At 41.6% G+C, this 19,966-nt stretch overlaps 1 protein-coding gene across 1 annotated transcript in view; it reads left to right on the plus strand.

The window, feature by feature from the left end:
• LOC148508304 (putative cation-transporting ATPase 13A4) overlaps window positions 1-19,966 on the plus strand; it is a 101,992-nt gene that overhangs the window by 59,471 nt on the left and 22,555 nt on the right. The window contains exons 20-26 of the mRNA XM_088444706.1: window positions 88-107; window positions 553-675; window positions 2,193-2,272; window positions 6,296-6,338; window positions 10,621-10,730; window positions 17,457-17,553; window positions 18,196-18,268. Of these exons, the coding sequence (XP_088300832.1) occupies window positions 88-107; window positions 553-675; window positions 2,193-2,272; window positions 6,296-6,338; window positions 10,621-10,730; window positions 17,457-17,553; window positions 18,196-18,268 (546 nt within the window). The remainder of the gene's footprint in view (window positions 1-87; window positions 108-552; window positions 676-2,192; window positions 2,273-6,295; window positions 6,339-10,620; window positions 10,731-17,456; window positions 17,554-18,195; window positions 18,269-19,966) is intronic.

Here is a 19,966-nt window from a genome sequence, read left to right on the forward strand (position 1 = left end):
TAAAAGAGTAAATATGCTCCTGGACAAACCATGTTGCAATGGAAGGGGTGCAACTTAATTTTTTGAGGCCCTATATCACCATACTAGACGAAAAAGAGAGAATTGAAGTAGACCCTACAGACAAATGGGCCTCTTCTTAAATACTGTACATGTTGCTCTTTACTGGTCAGCTTACAGTATATTTAAATATTTAGTGATCTAGATAATTGGCAGGTAATACTTAACTGAAGCTAGTGCATAACATCAGTCTTGTTCTTACTGTACATGTCTCATAGTTTCATGTGTTAAATTAAAATATCAATGTATATGTACCTTTAGTGACAGACTATGGGGCCTATGTAACTATAACACAGCCTACAAAATGTAACTTAGAAGGTGATTGGTTGGTGATTTATATCACACAATTTTATCTCTCATCAAGCTTTGATACATAGGCCCCTATACCTGTTAAATGTTCTCACATACCTTTGGCACTGTCTGGCTGAGGAATATACTGTATCATAATTCCATAGTAATTATCAAGAAATACATAAAATAATTTACTGTTAACAGGATATTTCCATCAATGTTGAAGAAATGATGGACACCAAAAAACAGATCAGTGATTATCATTTTTCAATGAGTGGGAAAACGTATGAAAATCTGGAAAAACACTTTGATGAATTATTACCAAAAGTAAGTGAAGTTATGTTTATGCACTAGTAGTGTCTACATCTTGTCTTTCCTGCTCTCCAACCACAACCTCCTTCTCTTCAGCGTTGCCTTACCTCATGCTCCCCCTCCCACACACAGTCTTATTCTCACAAATACAAAGCATAACATATTTGTGGACACTGTTAGTATACAACACAGTAGCTCAGTTTTAATTATCTACTACTAAACTACCATTTCTATTCAGCTATGCGCCCACTGAGATCAGTTGTCATTGCTGCTGCCAACTCTGCTTGTCTGCTGCTCCCACTCAGCTCAACTGTTTTTGCTGTTACATCTATTCAGTTGCCCACTGAGCTCAACTGAAATGTCTGTTGCCATCTCTGTGTCACTGCTGGACCCCCTGAGCCCAACTGTCAGTATCGGATCAAGGGGGAGATGTATGATACCGATCTGGGTGCTTGAGCGGTATCTGTGCACGTTATGTGCTGCAGATACTACTTACCTGAATGTGCCATGGCTGCGGTGTGTGTGCCAAATGCCAGAGGTGATAGGTGCCCCCGTTATTATTGGCGCTGCTATCTACAAGATAGCGCCGATGTGCCAGGCAATGTATAAATGGTCAGCGGCACTGATCGTTCCCACAGCTGCAGCTATTGAGTTAGACATCTGCCCTACCACCACATCAGGGGCAGCACTGTCCCTGGCTGCGGCTGCTGCTGAGCTCAGGGCTGTACAGTGGAGCTGGCCGGGAGGTGAGACACAGCGCATCAGCAGTAGGCAGGAATCGCTGGAGGGGGGAGTTTTCACTCCCCCACTCCGGCAGATGAGATGTTCATACATCTCTGTGGTGCTGCTTCTCCTCGGTATAGAGGCAAAGCTATAATACATTTACCCCCAGGTGTCAAAGCTGCACAGACTGCCAACTCTATTAACCCAATCCAGCAGAAATTAAGTAGCCTTCACCTACTCCATTGATAAGCAGTGAGTATGTCGGCTTACACTATGTCAACATTCATAATGTTGACACCAGAATGTTGGCAGTTATAACATGGTTAAAATGTTGATATCTAATGTGTCGACATCTGAAAATGTGAACATACAACAGATCGACATAGTGAACATGGTGACATTAGCATTAGGGTTTGAGCAAAGGTTGTGTACCCTGAGCACAGGTTTTAGGAATTAATTTTTATGTGTGTATTCCTTGTTATGAAACCACCTAATTTCCTCAGTGGTTGTGCCCCCTAGGGTATGATAATGACAATGCAAAAAAAAAAAAAGGGCTGAACATGAAAGCAAAGTACTCTATGGAGGGACACTTTTAATAATTATCTTCTAAAAAATGTACAAATCTTCACAATGCATACATTATATACAGTATACAGACTTCATTACCATGCAATTCTTTGTTTAGACCTAATAATTCCTGTTGTAAAAATATTGTCTGCAAACTCTATTGGTGCTGTTTTCGCTATTTTGTTTGAATTACATTGGCATATTGTGTTTTGCATTTAATCCAATGTTGCACTGTTTTACAGTTACTTATGAATGGTACAGTTTTTGCAAGAATGTCCCCTGGGCAGAAATCTACTATTATAGATGAATTTCGAAAACTTGAGTAGGTATTACTGTGATTAGTGCTAACTTACCTAAATAGTGAAATAAAATGTCTCAGGTTATGTACAGAAAGGTAATCATGATCCAGTCTAGCTACAGTGCAGTAAAACTAAACTAGATATATAATATTTTGATTCACTGTGGAGGAGAGTGATCTATTGTGCTTTGCATATATTCAGAGTGTAAGGTGTTTCTGCACCTTAGTTAGAATTCATATAACCATTCTGCAGTATAGCACCTTTCCAAATTGTGTACCAAATATTCCTCTTTTTGTACATATATTATCTACATTTTTGACTTCTAGTTTTTGGAACACTCTAGATGTATGGTTCCCATACCTGTAATAGTTTGCCTGAGATCTATTCACAGTTCAGATTGTTCTTACACACAGGGACCCATTTACAAATAACAGAATTCTCTTTGGTGAGAAACGTGGTGCACCTTCCATTTCCACCTTGGATGAGAAATTTTTTGTAGGTGTTATTTGCCCAAATAATATATATTTTCCAACAAAAAAAGAACCACATGTACTGAAGACCGCCTAAACTACCCCTCATTCCTATGATCAATTTAAGCCATTAATTATTTAAAAATAATGATTTGACAAGATGGACTTAGGGGATAGACAGTGTCTCTAGACACAACATAAATGGCTGCCCCTCACCCTCTTATTTGCTTATTTGTATTAGTAGGTTATAACCCTAATATGGTGAATGTTAGTATAACATAATGTAATAATATAATAAAACAAGCCATGAGTTTATGACATTTTAAAGAGATGGTGATTGAATCATGGTCCTGGCCTGGGTGTGTACTACTGTGTCTGCACTGTCCTTTGCTGTGTGTCGTCATCAGGCTGAGTTGCACATATTGTATGATATTTGGGAGCAAGGTGGCACCCGGATGTTTGTTTTATTACTCTAACTAGTTGTTGATACCTGGTGACAGTTTGTCAGTCTAAAATTTACAGTAACTTCAAAATATTTAAAATGTTCCTATTTACACTGTAATAGTTCTAGTGTAAATATTTCCATCTTTATTGGAGTATGGACGGGTCACATATCTCACAGCATCTGCCAGCCAATTTGAGAAGTATAGGGGCCTATCCATTAGCAGATAAAATGAACGATTGAACGATATATCGTTCAATCGTTCATTATATCTGCTAATGGATAGGCCCTGAACGATGACAGATGCGCACTCCCGCGGCCGATAAATCGCATCCATCATCTCTCCAACATGTTGGTCAATTATCGCATATAGCTGTATGATATTAGCAATATCGTCAGTTTATATGCGGCAAACGATGAATGACGAAAGATATTAGCAGCAGCTACAGAGCTCTGCAGAGAAAAAAATCCACTCCCTGAATGATGTCATGCGATATCGTTCATCGTTCGTCGCTTAACAAAGTCTGTCATGTACAAGACACATATCGTTCAGCACAGCCACTGGAATTTTCAAGGGATATATTTTGTCTTTCATCGCTCAGAAATACATCTGCTAATGGATAGGCCCCTTATCTCTGATAATTGGTCAGGCATCTGCTGATTGGCCAGTCTCAGGTCCTCGCTGATTGGTCCATCCATTTCTCAATAACTACAATATTTTCACTGTACCACACTGTAGACCATCTTGAGAGGAGTGTGCACAGGTAGGAGATGTGCAGTCTGATACAGTCAAACTATTTTGTAGTTACAGGGAAATTTAAGCCTGACAGTAATAAACTGAGCAGCCGAGTGCTACTTCCAGCAAGTGGTGCCCCATTGGCATGTGCCTCATGTGCCTAATGATAAAATCACCATTGATTTGGGGATAAAATTGAAAAGAAGTGGAAGTTGTACTTTTCATGATTTGTAGTTTTGCATTGTGTACATTTTGCTCCACTTTTGAATACCTAGGTGCCCTTCCAGTTTGCAGAGGTGTCGAGAGATGGGGGAGGGATGGGGGCATCAGTAGGGCAGACAGTCACAACAGTGTCCATGCAATATAAAAGCAAACATTTCCTATAGAGTCAGGGTAAGTAAGTTTGGTTATTGTAAATGGTGGAGTACAGTCATGGTTCCAGCAGCTGAATTTCTACAATAATTGGTTAACCATCCCCTGTCACCTTACATTCCAACCATACAATACCACTGGTAGAAATTCCAGTCACCAATGGCTGTTCTAATTTTGATGGCTAATAATGCTTCTGCCTTACAGTAGCCACAAACACTTCCCCAGAACCAGCCACAATTGTTATTCCACTACTTTATGTATCAATTGTTTGTCACACCTCTCACATTAAGGCCATCTTTATCTATTGTTTCAAGTCATTGTATGTAGCTTGTTTGCATCATGACCCCTCAATATACCATGATAAGTAATATGTCATATTGACAGTGGGGTATATGGGACTACAGCCCCAGGCCTCCAAATAAAAATATCCCCATTATTATGACAACATGATGTCCAGCGGCCCAAATGGCCACACTGTCAGCTATAAATCATGAGTATTAAAATTGTATATTTATTCTGACAAAATAATGCATTTTTGCTACTTTTACATTTGTACACAACACATGGCCCTGGCCACACTCACACAACACTGGCCACACCCACGCATCACTGGCCACACCCACGCATCACTGGTCACACCTACACAGTACTGGTCACACCTATGCAGCGCTGGTCACACCTACACAGCACTGGTCACACCTATGCAGCACTGGTCACACCTACACAGCACTGGTCACACCTATACAGCACCGGCCACACCCACACAGCACTGGCCACACCTACACAGCACTATTCACACCTACGCAGCACTGGTCACACCTATGCAGCACTGGTCACACCTATGCAGCACTGGTCACACCTAGGCAGCACTGGTCACACCTACGCAGCACTGGCCACACCTACGCAGCACTGGCCACACCTATGCAGCACTGGCCACACCTCCTCCTAGTCTCACAATAGGGCTTTGATCATTTTTAGCCCCAGGCCCATGTGCTTCTTAATCCTTTTTAAATAAATGACAATAACATAATGAAGGTTTGTTAGTCATTTATATAAGATGAGCTAATAAAGATATTATTAACATACTCATTACATCTCTGCATGGTGAAGGATTCAATTAGCAAGAGCTAATTAGACAGATAATTCCTTTTTGGGGCTCTCTTTTTTATGTATTTTAGTAAAATAAAATGATAGTTTGGGGTTAATTTAAAACTTTTTTCAGAATATGTATTCAAATATTCAACAATCATAAATAGAAATAATTATATTACATCAAGAACATTACCGTCTGATGGCAATGTATTGTCTCTATAAAGATATAGCTGTGGACAAGGGAGATGGATTTAATAGTGCTTCATATATACTGTACCATCAAAAGCTATTTCTCAATATTAATCTGCACCAGGAAACACTTCTGTACAAAAAGGCAACATTAATACATTTCTAAAGCATCTCCATTAACATCATAGTCATCTTAGTTAGCCTTGGTAATGAAATATAACATGTTGTAGAAGCAGTTTGATATTCGTCAATAAATATCACTTCCTTTTTGGCTGTGTTCTAGTAAAAATAGACCACCAGTATACTAATCATCATATGTACCAGTGGAAGTTTCAAAATCCAGATTTACACATGTCATGAGCAGCAGATAGTTAAATCACACATGCAACAATATATCAGAACATAAGCAAAAAAGAATGCAATTTGCAACACAGTAATTCATACAGTTAAGGCACATTGTGTGTGTGTGTGTGTGTGTGTGTGTGTGTGTGTGTGTGTGTGTGTGTGTGTGTGTGTGTGTGTGTGTGTCAGTGTGTAACTACAGTATATAGACAAGGTACAGCATGAAGGTGCTGCCTATATGTTTTAGTCTGGTGCTGGGTCATTCTATATCCTTTAGTAATACATATCTGCATGCTCAGAAATAATCTATTTTACTGTTATATACTAATTGCTGTGTCACACATTTTTAAAATGGTGATAAATAAAATAAGTTATTAAGTGATTGAACAATTGTGTTTTCCAGCTATTATGTGGGGATGTGTGGCGATGGAGCCAATGACTGTGCCGTAAGTACATGTAACATTACAGTGTATTTCTACCTTAGATGGACCATAAGTAATGTCCTTTTTATTAATATAACCTACAGTATTTTCTAATTGATAACAATCTTGGATTTTAAGAAGCATCCTGCAATTTTCACGATTTGTCCTACAAATATTTGTGTTTGTTAATGTCCCACATTTTTTTACATTTTCACTTTCACAGACAATATATACTGTATAATGATCTTAATAAACCCCAATGTGCCATAATGTCAAAAGAAACACCTAACTAATTATGTCTACAAATACAGCGACCTAATGGTAGCTCTAATAGCTACCTGCCTTTCCATCGCTTCCGCTGGTTGCCAAAAAAACTTTGTGACCAATAGAGGAATGACCTCCCTTCACCCTTCACAACACTGAAGTCAGCAGATTTCAATGTCCAAATATAAGCATTTACTGTATTTGTCATGAGACTTTGGCGATATAATGCTGATTTCACGGCACAGGGATACAATTAATTGCACATGCAAACTCTTTGGACAGCTATGCTTGCTAATTTGTTAACTGCAGCTATATCTGCAGGTAACATTTTGTTTGGATGCGTGCATGTCTTCTCTTCCGGAATGTACTGGAAGCTCATACATTTCAGAATGCTCTCCCAAACCAGTACACCAGCCTCACTGGTTATATGATTTGTTATATTGGTTCCGTCACACCTCACTGCTCAATGGCAGCATTGAGTAGCCAGGAGATGGGCTGCGATGATACGATTCAACATGCCCTCTGAATATGACACATTTTACTTCTCCCTCTCGGAATCGTGGGAAGTGTGGTTGTGGTTAGGGGATGGGAGGTGGAGAGACATACACAACTCTATTAACCAAGGAAATGCATAATGCATTGTACAGAGTAAAATATATTCCATAGCTACCAGAAGAAGTTGTATGAAGACAGTCATTGGTCATGTCATGTGAGGGGCTTTGGGCCTGATTGTGAGGTGGCAGTAAAGCAAAAAAGTGCAAGTACAGTAACTATGCACCTGGAAAAACCATGCTGTAATGAAAAGGTGCACATTTTTTATTTTTTGCATGCAGGGAAACTACTGGCTGCTTTTGCATGCAGCCCAAAAACACTGGACAGCATTATTTTTTACTAGAGATGTGCGCAGACCCCCATGTTTGGTTTTGGTTTTAACATCATCATTGTGTTTTCGTTTGGCAAAACCATCCTCAAGTGTTTTGGTTTTTCTTTTGGATTTGGATTTCTTGAAAAAACAGCTAAAATCATGTAACTTGGACCTGTTTTTTTTACCTATGGTATTATTAACATTAATAACATTCATTTCCAGTTACTTACAGTCAATTTTGACCACCTCACAGCTCACAATAGTGTTTTCACCTACAGTATATTGGGCAAAAGCTGCAGCGAGTTGGCTAGCTAAACAAAGCGACAGAGCAGCGGCACAAACACGCGGCAGTTTAAAATATAACACATCAATGAAAACAATTGTAAGTACAGCTCACTTCAAGTTCACTTCTAACAAACACACAAGAGCCTGTTTGCACTGGATTATAGGTGCTAGTTAGTATCTGACAAACAAACATGCACAGTGACAAAGATGCCTGCAGCCTCTTACATGCTTCCCATCCACTCCATCTGCCTACAACCCTCTCTAATGACGACGATAATGTAGTATTGCAGCATGAACTAAAGCCCAGACCCTCTCCATACACTCTCCTGTGTGAAATGGCATCTGAAATCACTAGGGAGGGACATACATGCAATCCAAAACACGCAAGATCCATTTTTAAGATCTACTGTAAGTTCCAAACTTGGCAAGAAGACTTGAGTCAGGACTCTGTTCTTTTCGGAACCCCAAAGTGATGTGAACCGGGACTCAATACATCTCAGAACCCCAAAGTGATCTGAACCAGTACTCAGTACGTTTTCGGAATCCCAAAGTGATCCGAACCAGGACTCGGTACGTCTTGGAACGCTGAAATTTAATTTTTAGCAAATCCGAACTGCTCATCTCTAATTTTTACCCTGCTATTGACATTTTGGTTTGGACTCACCCCTCTCAAATCTAACGTTGGCTACACACTAGGTGATATATCATCGATATATCATAGCACCTATCTGCACATGAGTACACACAATATATCTGTGTGTACCACTAAAATTCCTTTTGACCTGTTAACATACAATCCAAAACCAGAGTTCAGTTTTAAAATCTGAGTTCAGAACTGTGGGAAGATCCAAACCGGGACTCAGTTAGACTTGGTACCCCAAAGTGATTCCTAACTCTGACTAGGTTCGACTCACAACCCATAAATTCGGTTGTTGTCGGTTCTATGGGAATCGAACATGCACATCTCTAATATGATATAATATTATCATAGTTATTATTATTAATAAATCCAAGGAGGGAAGCAGTATTGAGTAAGGCAGGTTTGGCTACATGGTTAATAGGTGAAAATAATATTCCCATTGGCATTGGTAGCATTGTATACGTTCACTTCCTACAGCAATGGTGTCTCCTTCTAATTATTGGGGAGTCTGAAAACAAAAACAAAGTGCTCTGCCAGCAAGGTGAAGTCATGTGAGTTCACTTCTCATGATGCCAACGTTGTAGTAGGTGAACAAGTATAGTGCATGTATGGAAGGACTTCATATACTACAAGTTTAAATTACTAACTAACCTGACCTAAACAAAGAAATAACAAACTTCTGCTTTCTTACTACGTTGGTTCATACACAATGTATTTTAATGCAGCACCATATTGTTGAATACAGGATGTAGTTATAATACCGACAGCCGGGATGCCGTCTGTTTAAATCCCAGCACCAGAATCCCAACCCGGGACTAAACATAGGAAGCTGAATACCAACACCAGCCTATATAATGATGCAGGAAATCCAACAGACGGCATCCCAATTGAAGGTAAACCAGGGCGTCATAGCTGTTAGCTGGGGGGGGCATAGGTTTAGGCACCACATGGGGTTAGGGTTAGGCTTTGGGGGGGAGGTTAGGGTTAGCCACCACTGGGGGTTTGGGGTTAGGCACTAAGGGGGGACAGTTAGGTTTAGGTACCAAGGGGGGAGAGTTAGGTTTAGGCACTAATGGAGACGGTTGGGGTTAGGGTGCGTGGTGGGGAGGGTTAAGTTTAGACACCAAGAAGGGAGGGTTAGGGGGACAAAAGGGGAGGGTTAGTATACTTACCCGACCCCTATTGGGATGCCGCTGTGGGCATTTTGACAGAAGGCATCTCGACTGCTGGTATTTCATACCCAACCTGTTGAATACATAGGTATTACACTCTGGACAGTAGCATCTGCATGTGATGTTTATGGCTTACAGTACTGTATGTGACAGCATTATTCTAAGGAAACATAGCAATTAACTACCATAGTGAATCTATATCTAATTGTGTTACATATGTCAGTGTATATTTAGCTCAGAATTCTGTCTTATTTGTTTACCTTATGTTTTAATAAAATCAAATGTATTTATTTGTTACAATAATAGTGCCAGTGCTCCTTGTTTGTTTTTGTTTTTTTAAAGTTTCAGCATCTTATTCTTGGGAGCTACAGGAATATTATTGTCTACTTTATATACAGTATGTATCAGATATTATATGTATTATATTTATTTTTTAAATATTACTTTGAAATAAGGTTGCATCCTTGTACATTGTCCTCTTTATTGTTTTTTTATGGGGTCTATTCATTATCACTTAATTTCTACAAAAGCAGGTTAAAATGAACATTTTCACTTGCTTTTGTAAAAATTAAGTTTTGGGGTCATTCATCGAAAAGGTAATGCAGGAGATATCACAGATACTGAATCTCCTGCTTTCCTTTCTCTTTCGATGTGGCCTGCTGTCCCCATACACTAGTATGGGGACCCATACACTAGTATGGGGACAGAAATTCTTCAAGCTCCGAAAATACATTATTTTTGGAGCTTGACTGCGGGAGCATTCGCCATCTTCAGATGGCATTTGCTCTCGCACTCGGCGCTCACCCTTTCGGATCCCTTCGCCCCTGTCCGGTTCCATCCACTGGATACCAGGGCAGTACTAAGTTTCACTGCTCCGAAAGGAGCAGTGAATCTGCTTCAGGGAGATAGCTAATTTTCAGATAAGCTGTCTCCACACCGGAGCAATGATGAATTGCTCCTGCGCTCGCGACGAGTTAGTGTGTTAATTATCGGGGTTCGAGCTCGGACCCTGATAATTAACATAATGAATAGACCCCTATGTCACTTAGCACATAAATAATCATGAAATTTTTTTTTCAGGCTCTGAAGATGGCCAATGCTGGGATTTCATTGTCCGTACAAGAGGCCTCTGTGGCTGCACCATTTAATTCACACGTCACAAATATTCAGTGTGTGCCAGATTTACTCAAGTAAGCAATGTTTCACCTACAGTAAACACACCCAGCAATTGTAGGCATTCCTCAACACACTATACAACACATATTTATTTAGATCACAATTCTTTTTACATCTTATTTTAGATTACAATGTTTGTGTCAGAACATGGCACTGATAAACTTAGAAAATGTGACCATCATAAATTATAATATACATTTATTTTCTATTATATTCTGTAAAAGCTAGGAAAGAATATAAAATAGGGTATTCAAATACTAAATACTTTAGCTGTGAGAATATTGCTGTTGTTTGAAAGCAACTATTGATGGCACTCTGGTTCTCACTGCAAACTTTAGTGCCTCTAAACCAGGGATGGGGAACCTCAGGCCCGAGGACCGTATAAGGCCCGCGGAATCAATTGGTCTGGCCCTCTGAGCTTTTTTCTGGTAGCCTCATCTGGTTAGTAGGGTGCCTAGAACAGCACCCTGCAGCCAGAATGTATGCAGCAGCGCTGCCTGGAGTGTCCTTAGAACACTTCAGACTGTCACACTGCTGCCCTTACAGCTCCCCGGAGCATCTTGAACATTATTATTATTATTATTATTATCATTTATTTATATGGCGCCACAAGTGTTCCGCAGCGCCTTACAAAGTACAAAAACAAATTGTATACAAGTGACTTACAGAACAATACAATACAGGACATGGATAATATATATTGCTACATTAGCGACCATATCACCCAGATAAGCAACAGAGCATAAGCAACCAAGTGTTAGGTGCCCTAGTGGTGAGTAAGAAGTAAATGACACTATAGTAAGGAGAAGCACAAGAGGGTAGATGGCCCTGCTCGTGAGAGCTTACATTCTAAAAAGGTGGGGGAAGACAAACTGGGTTGACACAGATGGAGACGAAGGAGCATGTAGCAAGGAGTTAGAATGATAGCTGGAAGGCTTTGATGAAGTAGTGGGTCTTGAGAGCCCGTTTGAAGGATTGCAAACAGGTGGAGAGTCTGATGGGGAGTGGGAGAGAGTTCCAGAGGTGGGGAGCAGTGCGGGCAAAATCTTGGAGGCGGGAGTGGGAGGAAGTAATCAGCTGGCATGAAAGGCGGCGTGCATTAGTTGAGTGAAGAGGGCGGAGAGGAGCGTGAAGGGAGATGAGATCAGAGATGTATATGGGAGAAGATTGGGTGAGGGCTTTGTGAGTGAGCGTGAGAACCTTAAATTGGGTTCTAAAAGGGAAGGGGAGCCAGTGGAGAGCTTGTAGGAGGGGGGAGGCAGATGTAGAGAGGAAGATAAGCCATGCAGCAGCATTAAGGATAGACTGGAGAGGAGAGAGATGGGATTTGGGGAGGCCAGATAGGATTAGGTTACAATAGTCCAATCTGGAGATGACCAGTGAGTGTATGAGGGTTTTAGTAGCATCCTGGGTGAGATAGGGTCTGATCTTAGAAATATTTTTGAGATGGAAATGACAGGACTGTGAAAGGTTCTGGATATGTGGTTTGAAGGAGAGGGATGAGTCCAGGATAACTCCAAGACAGCGCACCTTGGGACTAGATGAGATAGTTATTCCATCAATTGATAAAGAAATAGTGGGAAGTGAGGTGATGTGGGAGGGTGGGAAGATGATCAGCTCTGTCTTAGACATATTGAGTTTAAGAAACCACTGGGACGTCCAGGAAGAGACAGCAGAGAGACAGTTGGAGATACGAGTCAGAAGAGAGGGGGAGAGATCAGGGGAGGAAAGGTAGATTTGAGTATCATCAGCATAGAGATGATAATGGAGGTCAAAAGAGCTGATGAGTTCACCTAGAGAGGAAGTATAGAGGGAGAATAGGAGAGGACCAAGAACAGAACCTTGGGGAACACCTACTGTAAGAGGCTGTGGGGGGGAAGAGGAGTCGTGAGAGGAAACTGGGAAAGATCGGTCTGAGAGGTAGGATGACAGCCAGGAGAGGGCAGTTTCTCGTAGACCAAGGGAGTGAAGGATATTCAGCAGGAGAGGATGGTCCACAGTGTCAAAAGCAGCAGAGAGATCAAGAAGAATGAGAAGAGAGTAGTGGCCTTGGGATTTGGCAGCAAGGAGGTCATTGCTGACTTTTGTGAGGGCAGTTTCAGTGGAGTGGAGAGAACGGAAGCCAGACTGAATAGGGTCAAGGAGGGAGTGGGAGGAAATAAAAGTGGTAAGGCGGTTGTAGACAATCCGCTCAAGGAGTTTGGAGGCAAAAGGGAGGAGAGAGATGGGTCGGTAGTTAGAAAGAAGGTTAGGATCAAGGGTAGGTTTTTTAAGAATGGGGGAGACAAGGGCATGTTTGAATGCAGAAGGAACAGTGCCTGATGAGAGGGAGAGGTTAATGAGGTGGTCAAGATGGGAACAGGCAGAGAGAGAGAGGAAGCGGAGGAGGCGGGAGGGGATAGGATCATTGCTTTAATCACCAGCAATTGTGGCTCCACCCCTGTGTGACATCACACGGAGGGGCGTGGCCTGCACCAGGACCAAAAATAATGTTATATATATCAAAATGGCCCTCAGCAGAAAAAAGGTTCCCCATCCCTGCTCTAAACGGAATGGGATTGAAATGCCGGCAGCATGAGCCCGACAGCAGAAAATTCCGACAGCGGCAGGTAAGTGATCTAACCCTCCCCTCTCCCCCCTAACCCTAACCATCCCTTAGGGGTGCCTAACCCTTAACTCCTGGGATGGTGCCAAACCCTAACCTCCCCCCGGGGGTACCTAACCCTAACCCCCACTTACTGTTTCCTAAACCTAACCCTCCCGGGGGGGTGCCTAACCCTAACCTCTCCCTGGGGGTGCCTAACTCTAACCCTCCGCCCTAGGGGTGCCTAACCCTAACCTCCCTGCCTCAAAACCTAATGCTAACCCCGCTAACTGCCCTAAACCTAACCATCTACCCCCCACGGCTAACAGAATGGGTGGCCCGGACTTACCTCGTTCGGGCATGTGTGTTGTCCTGGATTCTGGCTTCAGGATTATGATACGCATCGGTATTTCGACGCCTATCATAAAACCTTTGCCAGCATTCTGCAGTCGGGATTGTGACCGGCGGCCGCATCCCCTCTGAACCGGTGATGCAACCATGGCTGTTGGGAAGCAGGACAGATACAGGGACACCCTAGATGCTGCCCCTGTAGCTGATACCCATCCATGAGGGAAATTAGTCTGGCAGCAAATTATATTGAATGATCTGTACTCTGATTTGTTACCAGACTTTCCCTGTACAACTGGTGAACCTTCTGACTAGTCTCGCTACCTGGGGAGCGTGGGAGGACAGCTAAGTTTATGAAGGGGAATATGTTGCTACAGGGGTGGAGGAGGAACAAGCATTACTACAGAGATGGAGAAATGTTTCACTATAAAGGTGATAGATATTTTACTGCAGAGGTGAGGGTGGGATAAGTCACTACAGATTTGTTCCTACAGGACTATTTGTACTACTTACCACAGAGGTGAGTGGATGGTGTGTCATGGGGAGTTGTAAGGACTTAAATACTTTATAATATATGACAAAATATTAACCAGTGAATTCCACTTTCAGGAGCTTACATAGTAACAGTTTAAAACAATAGTTACATCAACAGTCCTAGTACTAGTATATACAAGCATGGATTCTAGAAATGGAATGTTCACCAACAGCTGGTAGGACTGTACAAATGGTAGCCAGAGTTTAGGAGCCATAGAGGTAATCTTTGAAAGCCACGTGTCAAGAGTAAAAGAGTCACAGTGAGGTATTTGTCCAGATGGAAAAGGTCAAACACGAATAAACAATCAGAAGGAGAGTTAAACAGGAACAATGATCCAGAGAAGCTGTTTCTAGTAACTGTTAATTTGATGGTGGTCTTCTGGTACCTTTTATTGGGGGTGTTAGATTGCCACTTTGTTTTGTGCTGGAGATTATCCCATAGATACTATACATGTGCGAGTTTGCTTGTTTTTGACATGGGCAGAAGGATCACATCAGAAAACTTCAGGATTCAGCAAAGACGCAACTCTTCCATTTTTAGAATAACTGAGATTTCAGGGCCATACATGCATATAGTGAGACTTTTTCGACCTAAGAAAGTCCTAGTAAAGATATTATAGCAGGAAAGACTTTTGATTCACTTTTAGTCAGTTTATAGGATCCTAACAAATAAGGCATTTATAACACCCTATGTCTCACCTCCCAGCATTGTTTAGCGTAGCACAAGCAGGATAAGATGTGTGTACCGCCACTGGTCAGTAATGTGCACACAAAAGTGGAGGTATTCATGGATTGTGGGTCACAACTGTCCGCCCCCATCCAGCCCCTGCCTCCTCATTTCTCTTCCCCTGCTCTGTCCCACCCTGCTTCCCTCTGTCTGTTTCTCTCACAGGTCCTCTACCTATCCTGCTGTAATGGGAAGGATCTACTGCAGCATATCTGTATGGAACAAATAGTGTTTTTTATTTAAAAAAGTGGCAGCATATATTGACCCATGTGACATACAGATGGTAGGGTTAGAGTTTTATGTAAACAACATTCTTCTATGGGTCCATCCTGACTTGTGTCATTTCAGGCAGGTGGTGGTACAATACATGGATTGACATACACATACTTTATTGTGAAAAGGATCTTTTTATTTTCAACAAATAATAAGCACAGTAGGCAAAACCTACATGTTTAATATATTTTCTGCAAAAACGTATTGTATACTGGTTTAACCTTCTTTATACTATTCAAAAAATAAACCAGGGGAATCATTACATTTAAAGATAAACAGATATGGAACTGGTTTTTGCTAAACAAACATAGCCATACATTCTTTGACAAAAGACTAAAGTGTTGAAGACTTAGCAAACAAATACTTACATGAATGTCTTCACTATCTAGTCCGTGATCTCAGACATTGAAATCAGAGAATGAACAGTTCTTGTACACAAGAATAATCTTAATTCTATGTGGAGTAATGTGAGAAACACAAACAGTCCCTAACACATTTTGTTGCTATGGTAATGACTTCTTCAGAGGTGTAAATATTTCCCAAGAACTGTATATTGTCTAATACCAGTGGCTGACTTCAACTGTTCAGATCCTTGTGATACTTTAAAGTGCTCAAAAATCCCCCTTCAGGTACAGTAGGTTCCTTATTTTCATCATATCTACAGGAGAAGTTTTACTGTGTCAGTACTCTATATTAGATCCATATTTCATTGCATTAGTGTATGCATATGATGGTTTATATAATGTTTAAGTTTAATGGAATGTGCATATGCTTCTTTTGTTGTAGTTATATTTGTGAAGTTTAGATTGCCTTAATTTGCACTGTGCTTACAACTGTGGGTGATACAATGACAGAACGGTATACAATCGGGAAGCCGACTGCCGGAATCCCGACAGCCGGCTTCCCGACTGCTTTATCCCGGCGTGGTATAAATGACCGGCATCTATATCTAGACGCCTGTCATTTCCCTGACGCCGGGAGACCGGCGCCCGGAATCCCGATCGGAGGGAAGCCGGGTGCCGCGAGCGAACAGCCGCAGGTGGGGGAGGATTAGGTTTAGGGCACCCGGGGGGGACAGGGTTAGGCACCCCCCCGGGAGGGTTAGGGTTAGGCACCCCCCCGGGGGACTTAGGTTTAGGCAGCGGGGAAGGGGGGGGTTAGGGTTAGGCACTTAGAGGGCGGATTAGGGTTAGGAACTTGGGGGGGAGGATAGGGTTAGGCACCCCTAAGAAGGGTTAGGGTTATGGGGTTAGGTTAATTTATACTTACCTTAGCGACGATCGGGATTTCCAGCGCTGTCGGGCTTCCGCTGCCGGGAATCGAACCGTGCGGCCAGTGGTATTTCATACCGATTCCGACAGAACAACTGGGCTAATTAGAGATGAGCGTGGACCCACATATTATGGTTTGGGTTTTGGCAAAACTAAACTCAAATGTTATGGTTTTGTCAAAACCATCCTCAAGTGTTTTGGTTCACATTCAGTTTTGGTTTTGGATTGCTTTAAAATTGATAAAAACATCTAAAATCATGTAATTTGGACCAATTTACATGCAATCCAAAGCTGAGATTTGCTTTTTAAATCCGAGTTCCGAACTGACAGCAGACTCAAGCCGGATCTCGGTTCTGCTCGGAACCCCAAAAGTGATCTGAGGCAGGACTCGATTTGACTCGGAACCCCTAAGTTCGGGTGTGTTCATTTTTCAGGAAAACCGAACTGCACATCTCTAGCTGTAATGGAGCATTCTCACACAGGCTCATTGGGGGCATGTTGAAGCAAATGCAGGCTATAATTGTTGGATGTAAGCAAAAAATACAGCAATTTGGAAATGTATCTTTTGTACATAATATATGATAGATGGTGATGTTGACTAGTAGCAAACCACAGGTGGTCACATCGCAAGATGCATAGAACTCCGCATACAGGTGAATATGCATATTTTTTCCATGTACGTACACTTCTTTGGAATAAACCTCAATTTCTGGTAATTCTCCATCAAGCCTAAAGTTTGTATACAACTGTTTTTTTTATGTATATGTATATACATATATATATATATATATATATATATATATATATATAATTTTATAAAATTATTTGGACCAGATCAATTAGTGTTGTCTTTAATTTCTAGATTTGTGTGACAGTGTGGGTTTCTGGTGATATACTGAGCACCTGAAATGTTTTTTGTTGTTGTTAGAAACAGACAGAATTAAAAATTATAATAATGATTTAAAAGTTGTAACACTAGATTGTATTTATCTATTTTTAACAGGGAAGGACGAGCTGCCCTTGTCACATCTTTCTGCATGTTCAAATACATGGCTATGTTTGGATTAATTGAATATATCAATACATTGCTGCTATACTGGGTAAAGCTTTTTTGTTATTTTTTTCTCTAAATTTATCATGATATTTTCTTTCACTGCAATCATGTAGTGCTGGTAGGAATAATATTTTTTTATCTATCATGATCAGTGGAAGTGCCTAGGATAAGCTAGGCTTGCCCCTATCCCCCCAGGTGTCCCCTTCATCCCCTATTCCCCTAGCTCCAGCCCAACTATTTACCATGACGTGGAGTGTGTCGCTGGACTGTGACATCAAAGCACAGTGCCATAGAGGTTCAGTATTAGCTTCACATTTAAGAAGCTGCTGGCTGCTGTACTTCCTTGTCAGTGACCTAGACCTGCACCTAGTACAGTATGAATTATGTCTATGTCACTGAATAAGTAACATTGTCATTCAGTGTTTTACTGTATGTGACATCTAAACCTCGGCACCTCGGGTGACTGCATTAAGTTACTTAGTGGAAGTACTGACCCTGCTGACCCTAGGCTAGAATCAGAGGTGCATGTAATAAAGATGCCACACGTAAGCTAGTGGGCATCTCTGTATGAATATCATTGGTTGCGGCATTAGTGTACGTCTCTGAATCAGGCCCAATACCTTTCATTCTGTAAATGTTAAGAGAGCTTATTCTGCAATGAGTAAAAACCTTGTTCTGTGTCTTCCAGCAACGAAACATCTTTGGGAATAATCAATTTCTGGTCCATGATTTCGCAATTATGTTTGTCATTTTCTTAACAAGTGAGTAAAACTGTTACCACCAAAAAAAAGCATTTATTAAAGATAATTCATTTTAATGGATGACTGACAGAATTTCCGGATATAAATCCCATTTAAGACCTACAGGAAAAGAGCAGCAAAGAATGATACATGCAAGAAATTGTGAATTTATTATTATATTATATGTGGCATATATTATATTTATATATATATTATAGTATATGTGGCACAGAACTGATATATGTCACCTGAAAAGTTCTATTAATGTACACTATGGCATACTTACCGACTTTACAAATCTCCTCTCCGGGAAGGTGACAGGTTTGGGGGCGGGGCTGGACTGTAAATATCATTAGGCAGCGCCCCTTCACAGGAAAAGGCTACGATTCGTGGGTCGGTGAGGGGGGTGGGGCTAAATGACGTGATTTGTATAATTTTAGCCCTGCCCCCTCCTTACGGACCCACAAATTCCCCTTACAATCTCCACATCCTAGGAAGTGGGCGGGATGAGGGAGATCTGCCTATTCTTCCGTGGGTTTGGGGGGCTACCCGAAAAATTGGGAGCCTCCTGCAACTTCTGGGGGAGTAGGCAAGTATGCACTATGGGGTATGTCGTAGATATGTAAATGCAATTTGCTTTCACTGCAAAATGAACTTTTTTCACTGTGGATGTGCATCAGATATTCTTATCTGTGCTGAATGAAACGCACTGTGCACTTACAATCCTTTGCGCAGATGTGTACTATAATTCTGGCCTAAGTACAGTAGGGGCGTATTCGCACCAAATGCATCCCATGCTGACCACAAGACAGACACATATGTGCCTTTTTGGGGGTGGATCATTTGTAGGTGCTCGACCTGGTGCAAAAGAGGAACAATGATGATGACATATAATGCCTGTTTCTTATTGGCTGGTTGTGCCTAATTCCCTAATGCTAGTGCTGTGATCTATTCACATTATCATAGTTATAACATCTGGTGATTAAACATATTCCTATTTGATCCTTTAAAGGAAAAGGTGACAGATGTGTGTATTGATTTAAACTTACAGCTATAAAAATGTTGTCTTTGCCTCTTTTTTTAATTTCCTTTGACATGGTGAATGTAACTTTATTAGTTAATAATGACATAGGGCCTGATTCAGACCCGCTCGCGAGTGCATAGCGCTCTCAAGTGGGTCGATGGTGCCCTAGTGCGCACTCGTGAGCCCCGGAGCGAGTGAGAACTTCACTCGCTGCAGGGCTCACTACAAGACGGGGCGGCTGTCAATGTTGATTGACAGCTCGCCCCGTTTTGTAGGCGGGTAGGAGGGTGGCTGGACAAACGGGGGCGTTCCCGAATGATCGCCTGCCATTTGTGGGCGGCCCCACTGACATCACTCACTCATGTCAGAGGTGGACTTCCTGCTCTATTAGAGCAGGAAGTCCACTCGAGCTTGCGAGACCTGAGACCCTACCACAAGGGTCCCTTTGCAAGCCCAATGGTCGCGATAATCGCAACCATTGCCAAGCCACCCACTAAAGATGTGGGTGGTCACCCACAGCTTAGTGGGAGGTCGGGGAAAAAAAAAAATGGCCCGCCCCGATTCAGAACAAGCGCTCGCAAATAGCGAGCGCCTCTGAATCAGGGCCACTATCCGGACATGTACTGTATTGTGTATGAATTATGTACTGTATTTTTTTTAACATTTACTACTGCTGTCAAACCACATCTCCTGGC

Source organism: Taudactylus pleione, unplaced genomic scaffold (assembly GCF_031769625.1).
Source record: "Taudactylus pleione unplaced genomic scaffold, aTauple2 ptg000372l, whole genome shotgun sequence".
NCBI classification, from domain to species: Eukaryota; Metazoa; Chordata; class Amphibia; order Anura; family Myobatrachidae; genus Taudactylus; species Taudactylus pleione.